Raw genomic sequence first — 10,422 nt, 5'->3', positions numbered from 1 at the left:
AAATCAATTGCCTCCTTCTTGGATGCCAGAAGGGTCTGGATGCAGGCCCCTGTCAGGTTTCAGAGATTTCCTGAGCACTTTTCTTCAGCTCTGTGCTAGGGCACATTAGAGAAAAGTCACTCAGACAATGGCAAAGGCCAGCAGTTATCCACTGAGATCTTTCCCTGGGGGTGTATTCCAGAAGTGGGAGAAGGGGCGTTGCATTGTGTTGGATGGACCGCTGAAGTGCTCTAAGAATGTCAGGCGGTAGGAATAGAGAGGAAAGGAAGACATTGGCCAAGAGCCTGTGGAGCCTAGAGTTCAAGTGAAGTTAATCCTGTTCTCCAGGGTAGCCCTGGTTCGAGGAATATGGCCAAGGGCTTAAGCACCCTACAGTAAGCATCTGGGCATGTTGAGAACAGTAGGGCCCTGAGGTCAGTTTTCTACAAATTAATGATCAGAAGGCAGGACACAGGTATTGTATTAAGACCAGAAGTTCTATTTTCAGAGGAAAACACAAAGAGTTAAAATTGACTCAAGAAGGTTAGGTGAGCAGCTGCCAAGCAGAGATGTCGGGCTGATGAAGCAACCTGGGCTGTTTCTGTGGTCTGGCCTCTACTGGCCATCTCCCCTCCTCCTCCGTGTGTTTGTCTACACTCCACCTCTGCTGTTGCTGGCTCGGTTTCTGATGACTCAGAAGGCTCCTATCACCTTGCCGTGACTATGCATGGCTTCTGCTCATTTTGGTATCGATGCTTCTGTAACTGACAAATTGTTTCTTATCATCACCAGTTCACACTCAAAGGCAGGAGAAGCTGATACACTCTGGCTTGTCTCTAGGTGAAAAGATCTTGTGCCAGGCCTCCCGCACTGGACTTCCTGTGCTAGTCAGCTGAAACCAGGAGTGCCTGGGGCTGAGATCGTGACTTACCAGCTAAGACCGCGTCCCTCGTAGCGGAATGGGAGCCAGACTGTTTGGAAGGGGGATGTGCGTGTCACTGACGCTTGAACGCCATGCTTTGTTAGTACACGCACACAGAACTGCCCTCATCTCCCGTAAGGCAGAACTGCTAGTATTACCAGACCTTTGTCTACCAAAAAGAAAACAAAAACAGCCCACCAAAAAACCCCCTCCTTTAACACACATATATCGCTCCTTTCTTTTGAACAAACTACACTTTGTTTAAGGTTTTCAAAGTCAGCTGTAAAGACCAAGAAAGGGCCTTTTTAAGGCAGAAATCTCAGTACTCGTGAAATATTCCGTCTGTGCTCTCCCATCTCCCAGGCCGTGAGGCATGGCAGTGGGGCATGTGGCTACTTCTGGCCAGTGGGCCGTGGAAGGAAGAGAAGTATGCTTCCTCTGGATGAAGCAGAGCACAGCCAACATACGACGACGCCACCACTCTACCTTTCCTTGCTGTAGTGACCGAGCAGAGCAGCTCAGGTGAGGCTGGTGAGGCTTCATCACATGCGTCCCGGGGGGCCTCGTCGGGCAGAGCCCCATTGACCCACACTGGAAATAGAGCATAAGTGGGGAAGGAAGGACATTTCCTGGTCATAAGCCACTGAGACTTTCCAGTGATGGCTACTGAAGCATAGACTGGCCTATCCTGACTTACCCGCATACGGATCATGGAGACCTCCCAAGAGGACACTGCGAATGGAGTGATCTTCTGTGGACCTTCCGGCTGAGCAAACTCCCAACTCTGCAAACCCACTGAGTCTCTCTGCTTCCCTTTTTATCTCAGAGGCTCAAAGGCCATGCAGAGTAGCACCACTTTGGGAAAGATCCAGAATCCAATTTCTTTCCTTCCTTTGTCTCTTTAAAACCATACTTATTGGGGATTGATTTACCTACGTAAAATTCATGGTGTTTGGTGTAGGGTTCCAGAGATTTTTTTTTTTTAATATTTTATTTATTTATTTGACAGAGAGAGAGGTCACAAGTAGGCAGAGAGGCAGGCAGAGAGAGAGGGAGAAACAGGCTCCCCACTGAGCAGAGAGCCTGATGTGGGGCTCGATCCCAGGACCCTGAGATCATGACCTGAGCCGAAGGCAGCGGCTTAACCCACTGAGCCACCCAGGCACCCGGGTTCCAGAGATTTTGATAAATGCACACAGTCGTGTAGCCACCAGTATAATTTACAGAAGAGCTCTTTTCCTTCTGCCTCTTTGGAGGGGGTCCAGCCCTCCCCCAGCCTCAACTTCTTGGCCACCACTGATCTGAGGCCCATCCTTAGAGGTTTACCTTTTCCAAAACGACATACAAATGGAACCACACAGGATATAGCTTTTAAAACAAACAAACAAACAAACAAACAAACAAAAACATTTTATTTTGGAATACTTTCAGATTGACAGAAAAGTTGCAAAGATAGTACAAAGTTCCTTACCCAGCTTCTGCTAATGTTAACATCTTAAACAGCTATAGTATTTTGACATAGTAGGCAAAATTAGGAAATAAACATTAGGACAATACTATTAATGAAACTATAGACTTTATTGGGATTTCACCCATTTTTCCACTGATGTTCTTTTTCTGTTCCAGGATCCACCACAGCATTTGGTTGTCTTGCCTCCTTAATTTCCTCCCATCTGTGGTGGTTTCTCAGTCTTTTCTTGTTTTTCACAACCTTGACACTTTTGAGGTACATTGGCCAGGTATTTTGTAGAATGTTGCTCAATTTGAGTTTGTTTGATATTTCTCTTATGACTAGACTGAGTTAGGAGTTTTGGGAAAGAATACTAGCAGAGTTGAAGATCCCTACTCATTGTATCATCTCAGGGGTACATGAGAGTGGCAGGAATACTCAGGTGGTTGTATCAATCAGTAGTCGCTTTGTGGTCACCACTAAACACTACCTCACTAGACGCATGTGCCACAGCTTCTCATTTACCAGGGGAAGCATATGTGAGTTTCTGGTTTTTGGAGATTATGAGTAAAGCTGCTACTAGCATTCGCATCTAGGTTTATTTTTTAGAAATATATATATTTTGTTTGTTTGTTTTTTGCATCTAGGGTGAATTCTTAGGCATGGAATGGCCGGATTGTATGGTTAAGTGTGTTTAAACTTATGTGAAACTGTGGAACTTTTCCAAAGCAGCTGTTCTGTTCTGCTTTCCCATCAACAGGGTGTAAAGAGTTCCAATTTGCTCTGCATCCCAGTTTCTTTCGTTCAGTGCTCTGGTAAGTGGTTCAGTGGACAGAGAACCTACTTCATTTCTCCTGGTTCTCCACACAGAATTCTGTCCAACTTTATGGAAAAATCAGGGGCAACTCATTCATTAGACGTTCTAGCCCCTTCCTACTGGAGTTCCTCCATTTCCGTGATGCTTAGGAATGAGTTCATAAGGGATGGGGACAGAAGATGGGGCTTGGAGAGAGCAGCTTCCCACTCCCTACTTCAGTATCATTTACCAGACAAGTGACCTTCTGTGACAGGATGCCCATCCTTCTGTGCTGCACACCCCACATCTCTGGGGGTATCAACTCAGTCCCTGTGATGACTCCATTAGAGGCACTGCTACTAGAGACGAAGAAGAACAGAAGCGCAGAGAGGGTTTGTGACTTAAGCTAGTGGAGCCTCAACTTGGGAGACTTGGCCACAGATTTCTCCAGCTTCAGAAGCCTAACTCTTCGCAAGTACCCTACACTACTGCCCTGGAGTGCATCCCCCAAGAGTGTGTTTAATAACTGGCAAACAAAGAGAGAGAGACAGACAGACAGAGCTGGGAGGAGAGAAAAGATGTGGGCTCTTAAAAAAGAGTTTTGTGAACCATGAGAGACTGTGGACTCAGAGAAACAAAAGGAGGATTTTAGAGGGAAGGGGGTGGGGGGACGGGTGAGCCTGGTGGTGGGTATTAAGGAGGGCACCTACCGCATGCAGCACTGGTAATTGCTCTGGGAACTGTACTTAAACAGTGAATCATGGAACACTGCATCAAAAACTAGGGATGTATTTTTATGGTGACTAACATAACACAATAAAAATATTTTAAAAAGGAAAAAAAGAAGAGTTTGGTGTGTCTTGGAATTCCTTTCTTCAGCTCTCCGTTTCTAGCAAACCCCTTGAAGTAAAAGAAACCGTGGCTCAGCTGTTAGGCAATGAGGGTTCTAATCCGGTTTCCCACAAATTTATAGTTTTTTAAAATACCTCTCTCAGTTTTCTTATCTGGATATCAGCAGGTTGGATGCAAACAGCTCTGTGGTCCCTTCTGACTTCCTGGTTATCAGCTATAGAAGAACTACACACAAAGCCTTCAAGTCCCAGGGCTGCGGGTGGCCTCCAAGGGGGCTTCTGGAAACATTCCGGTTCTTTCAGCCTCCTGGCCCCACAACCCCTCTAGAAACAATATACAAGTGTGTCCTCAAGGTCATTCCAGTGGAAACTCGAGTGGATCACCTGGCATTTTCCTGCCCAAGGATCCATCTATCCCTCTGATAGAGATAGCAGCCCACCTTCCCCTAGAGGAATCATCCTTTCTCCATCCCCAGTCCTTGAGGGTCAGGTTCCAGGGACAGGCCTATGAAAAGCTGGGAAAACAGCCTATTTCCCACCCCGACCCACCTTGATTCCAGGGGCTGACTTAAGACTGGACACAGGATTTAAGGCAGGCTCAGCTTCAAGACTTTGGCTGGAGATTCCGGTACCCATGTTGCCTCCTTATGAGAAGTCTGTAACACAGAGGGAATCAAAGGGGAAGCCTAAGAGACCACTACCTGTGCCCCTAGATCCAGCTGTGCCTGAAGCATACACCTAGACCCTTCAGTTAACAGAGCAAATAAATCCATCCTCATTTGTTGTTGTTTAAATGTCTTTAAGTTAAATTGGGGTTAATTATTTTTTATATTTTTTTGAGAAACCTCTCTTAGGGTTCCAGAATCCTAGTTATTTATTTAAAAAGGAGGAGGAAGAGGAAGAAGAGAGTAGTAGAAGTTGTAGTTGTAGTTGTAATAGTAAACTCTAAAAGCCCCATGAAAGACAAGGTCTAATGTGCTGTTGGGAAACACACGGGATGATTGCCGCCACTCCCTGCCCTATCCCCAGCACAAACATCACTCATTTATCAGCATCCTTCTCCGTGCAGAATTCTTGGCAGCCTCTGCCAATCACTGAAGTTGGCTCCAAGTTGAAGTCTATTTTTCAACAAAGCTGAAGAGACCTGCACACTGCACTGTGTGTGGTGCCAACCAGAGGACCGGAGATGGTTTGAATCAAAGGACTAACTGCCGTGGCCTGTCTGGAGGACACTAGTTAATCACAAAGACACGCTTTGGAATATTGGCAAAATCAATAGTGCCAATAGTTAGACCCCAAGCCATTGCCAGGGTCAGCCCCTCAGGAGGGATCACTCAGCAGTGGAGTCTGAGAGAGGCAAGCATGAAGCTCAGTTAGCTGGCTCCCGGAGCTGAGGCATGGGCAGAAGACATCTTGACCCTAATGGTGAGGCAGCCTCCCATGGAAGCTCAGGGTCCTCTGCCCTGCCCCACATTCCATGTCACACTGGCTATGACATGATGGTGAGCCCCCTCTACATGCCCACTGGCAACCCAGGGCTCTCGGAGCTGCCAACTCTGAGCAGACCATGTTTTCTTGGGCATAAGCCTCCAACAAAAAGTTCTAAGTTGGTGCCTTTCTAATTCTGAAGCTGACGGATGCTTTTCTCACTCTCGCACAACTCAAAATTAACCTGACATTTCTAAAATTATGTTTTGAAGGCAATGAATCTATAAAGTGCACCAGAGCCCATGCCAGCTGGGAGAAAAAGAAAGGAGGAAAGAGAAATGTTTCTGGCTCTCTCCCTTAAATTTGAATATTCTTTATATATTGGCTGGGGCAGCGGGAGAAGGGAATGGAGACTTGCAGACCACCTAAAAGGGCAGGGAAGTTTTCAAGGAGCAGGTGCTCTCTGAATTTCCCTGAGCGTTCCATGCAATTGTGGTGCAGACCTACCTGGAGACAAGGGATGAAAATGAGGGAGTAGTGAGACTGGGTGTGAAGGGGGTGGGGCACCTTTGTCTTCTTCCTGCCACAGAGGTCCTTCTACAGGAGGCTGGGGAGGGAACCCGAGGTGGGCCCCCAAGGAAGCCCCGTGGCTGTGCAGCACACAGGCTGCTTAAAAGAGAATAAGCCAGCAGCTGCTTCTCCTTAATAAACTAGAGAGGTGGCCGAGAGGCCTTTGTGCGAGCCAGGATCAAAACACGCCTATCAAGAGGGATCAAGAGCCTGGCCAAGTGGATTGCAGATGGGAATGGGAATTGAATTTTTTTTTTAACAAAAATGTAAAGAAAATTCAGAGAGAAAGTGCCTCCATGTGCAGTATTCTCCTTTTACTTGTAGCAAAGCCTGTTCAACTACCATGATCCTCCACTCCCCTTCACCCACAGACCAACTTTAAAATGCCACCTGTTAGTATTTCAAGTGATCCATTCAACAGAGAAGGATTCCACAGCCCTTTGCCCCTCCAACCCCCCACCCCACCAAGCCCCTCCCTGTGCCTCCAGCCCGGATGGAGCCAGTCCACCCCTCCTGCTTCGCTGCTTCGTCTCTTTCCTGCCGCTGCTGTGGGCTTCCACGCCCGTAAGCAAATGTGACCCAGGAGGATATGATGAATCCTTACTCCTCATTCCACACAGGGCAGCTCCATTCAGCTCATGAGTCCAGTGCTTGTCAGGTGACTCCAGGGCGGTTATCACTAGGGAGACACAGAAGATTTGGGGAAACAACAACCCTGTGCTCTGGGGCTGCAACACCTTGTGGTAAAGGCAGATCCATACGCATATGCCTCCCAGGCCGGGCAGAGCACCAAACATGTGCCAACCATGAGACAGACAAGGGCAGGAAGGAGAGATGAGGGGCGGGTCCTTGAAGGAAAACTGCAGGTTACACTTGAAGGAGGTGGGACGTGAGGAGCTCCTGAGGGGCAAGTCAGGGTGTGATGGCAGCTGAGGCTGGAAAGAAGGGGCCATCTTGGGTGGAGTGTGCAGTAAACGCATACGCCAGGAAGGGAGACCTGTGTGTGTGGGGGGTGGGGTGGGTGGGTGAGGGCCCCAGGGCTGTATCCTGATATGCTCAAAGACGACAAGTGGCAGGCTAAGGAGTCATTAAGTGAGATTTTTACAAACAGACTCTGTAGAATTTGGGCTGGCCAGGAAGGGAGCCGACCTACACCAGCCACATAACACACTGAGTCCCAGCCCCAGCTCGCCTTCAGGTCTCTTCCTGCATGGAGGAGGAGGAGGAGGAGAATGCTTTTCAGTCCCCCAAGGCTGTCTTGCAGAGGACGGTGGCACCTGCAGGGGCCAGGTCCTTCCATGAAGGCACACCACAGAGAGCAGAGAAGCCGCATCCCTGTGTTGGGGGAAGTAGCCACAGGAGACCCTTTCAGAGCTGGAGACTGAAGCTTGCAAGAGTGCAGCAGAGAGCTTCCTGGCCCAGCGGGGCATGTAGGACCAATTCTTGCTAATCATCAACCCCGCCCCCACTCAGGGCCCCATGGGTGGAGTGTCTGAACTGCTTACATGCCCCCACGCAGAACTTGCTCCCATCTCTGCCTGAGCCGACAAGAGTCCATGCCTTCCTCTCCTTACTGTATGTGGGCGATGCACGGGATCATGTCAATAGCTTCACGCAGATGGGACTAGTCCTTGTCCTCTTCCTCCCTCTCCAGTCCCCACGCTCATGGCACCTCCCCCACTGAATCCCCACAACAGACTATTAACTTGCCTTCGCATGTCAAATATCTCTGCCATTTAATTAAAAAAACAAAACAAAACAATTACTATCACAAGGGACTCCAGAAATACATGCTTTTGAATTCCAGCCACGGAGAGACAAATGGAGACACTGGCGTCTGCAGCTGTTCTGCTTTCCACAGACAGGTTCGTGCAGTGGAGACCAGCGCAGGTCCCCTGCCCACGTGAGAACACACAGCCCACCCGGCAAGGGCTGGGGAAGAGTGTCTTTGGTTGGCCGGGTCTTCACCCGGAGCTCACTGGAAGGTGGCTCGGCAGGAAGAGAGAGTCTTCCTGCAGCCCCCTCTAAGGGGGCAGAGGCAGGGGATACACAAGGAGGCATTTAAGGTCTGTTAGCCTCCCGCTGCCTCTGAGGCTACAGGACTCATTGTTTAAACCTAAGACAGAGCAGGTTCATGATTTGAACTTGGATCTCCCAGTATCCCAGTGACACATCAGCAGCCATGATGCAGGTGTTGGCAGGAGAGCAGGCAGCCTGGGAACTGTTCCTGGGCAATCCTGTATTGTTAGATCCACATAGAGAATACACTCACCCCTTTATACCAAATAAGAGTAAATAATTATACCAATATAAACAGGGCCTCTGACCCTCTCATTTTATTAAAATGGCACGTAAATATTAAAACAGCATACTGATCACTTCATATGTCTGCGTGCCCCCAGGTGTGTGGCTGAGGAGTGGCACGTGGGCTCCCTCCATGAGGCTGCAGACTCATGCATTGAGCAATTCGTGTTCTTTATCAGTTTTCCCCACAGCGTCAGGATTTGATAATGGGTCGAGGTCAGCAAAGAGGCTGAACCAGGCAGTCAGGTCTGAGGCAGCTTTCGCAGGCTCTGGAGAGAGAAGAGAAAACATGAATGCAGGTCGCTTCCAAAGGCCCACCTCTGTCTTGTGGCCTGCAGGTGGGTCCAGGCTCCTGTTGGGAAGGGAGGGTGCTATGTGGCTCAGTCAGACAAATCCCGCTATGCTCTGCCTCTAAAACTAGTTAGGGAATTCCAGATCTCCCTGTGGGTTGGCTGAGAAATGTTTCTGAACCACGGCCTAGAGCTCAGTGAAGAACGTGCCCAGTGCTAACCCACACCTGTACCCTGTGCCAGCGGATGGCACCGCCCACCAAGCCACCCCGAACCTCAGACCACACTGCTTCAACATAAGCAGGAAATACTACTGTGATTTCAGAAATCAGACTGAATGGCTGAGGAAGCAAGGTGCCTTCCAGTGTCCACCAGAGGAGTCTTTTCAGATCTGCTGGGTCAAGGGAAACACTGTGGCCACTCTTCTCAGGCTTCAAAGCAGGCCAAGAGGAGGGTTGGCATCTAGGCCTGGCTGCTCCTTTTTTCCAGGGTCATTGCCTTCTTCCACCCTCTCCTGTTAGAGGAGGGAGGCCTCTGACATGCCCCCTTCTCCCGCTGGGCCCTAAATTGCCCCCACATCCCCTCCATTTCTCCCTCATGGATACTCCCCTCAGCTGCTCTTTCTCTGAACCCCCTGACCTAAATTCCCCAATGCCACAATTAGAGAATCAAATTCTTTTCCAGATGAGAATATTTCCAAATGAGTGCCTGATGCAAGTGACTTCTACATACGCTGGGGGCTCTTCTCTACATAAATCATTCCACATGAGGATCGGAGTTCATTGGCTTGGATGACCCAGGCTGTTTTCCCTTCCCCAACAGGTGGGAGTATCAAAAGCATGAAGAAAATGTCTGACAGGTTATCCTCGCTGAGAGCAGTTAGGAATGTGCTTCCATCTGGCTTAAAGAGTCTTGGAAAATGTTGGTGGGACACCCTGCTAAGAGGTTATGCCAGAGTAATGGGAGAGTGGTGGTGGGATTATTCCACATCAACAGGCCTTTGGTCTTTTCGTGCAATCGGCACTGAAATGGTAAGATAATGTGCCAATCATGGTATACTTCCGATTCTCATCTTTTTTTAAAAATATAATCTCATAGATTACTTTATCATAATATAATCGATACATCTATTATAGACATATAATTACTGCAAACAAGGCTAGTTGGTAACATGCAAGTTATTATTGTTTAACATTAACTAAATTCCATGTGCAATTAGCCTGCAGAACACTTGGCTTTATTTGATATGATAGGGACTTAAGAGATCTCAATACAGTTTGGTTGGGTTGTAGAGTGGCAACAATTTTTTTTAAAAAAGGGAATAACTCATCTTAGTCATGTAGGAGGCCATACAGGAAACTATGGGGCAAAACTGATTTAAAGAAGATGAGCCTATTTCTAGTCTTGATAGGGAATTTAGGATATCTTAAAGATGTCTCCAGCAAAGATATGCTATACCTTCCCCTTCCCCCTAATTTCTCAAAGTTCTAGGGCAGAGATCGCTATGGCCTTGCTAGGAGAGTTAGGTGACTGTACTTTGGGGGCAGCCCTCACCTAGACCTTCATTGCTGGAGTTTGGGAAACCAGGTACAACTGCACAGTACCTATAAGAACATCACGGGAATGCTTCCGGATAACAAAGACACCTCCTGTTACTTCCTGTGATCAACACAGGGAAAGCGGATGATGACCAAAGGAAGAGAGAGGCAGCTGCAAATACAGAGATCTTCAGTTGAGCCCATGTTCTTTTTGGGGGCCTATCTCAAGAAAGAACAGCCCCATGAGCTTGAAAGGCCCTCCTTGGGCGCCTGGGTGGCTCAGTGGGTTAAAGC

The 10,422-nt window shown here is 48.3% G+C and overlaps 1 protein-coding gene across 14 annotated transcripts in view; it reads right to left on the bottom strand.

The window, feature by feature from the left end:
* Positions 1-8,298: 8,298 nt before the first annotated feature.
* Positions 8,299-10,422, bottom strand: part of ICA1 (islet cell autoantigen 1) — a 144,028-nt gene continuing 141,904 nt past the window's right edge. For all 14 annotated transcript variants that reach the window (XM_046020678.1, XM_046020679.1, XM_046020682.1 and 11 more), the window contains one exon: positions 8,299-8,569. In XM_046020678.1, coding sequence (XP_045876634.1) covers positions 8,448-8,569 — 122 coding nt within the window. In that variant the 3' untranslated portion in view covers positions 8,299-8,447. The remainder of the gene's footprint in view (positions 8,570-10,422) is intronic.

Source organism: Meles meles, chromosome 10 (assembly GCF_922984935.1).
Source record: "Meles meles chromosome 10, mMelMel3.1 paternal haplotype, whole genome shotgun sequence".
In the NCBI taxonomy this organism is placed as follows: Eukaryota; Metazoa; Chordata; class Mammalia; order Carnivora; family Mustelidae; genus Meles; species Meles meles.
The sequence above is the reverse complement of the archived record's forward strand: the minus strand, read 5'-3'. Positions and strand labels throughout refer to the sequence as shown.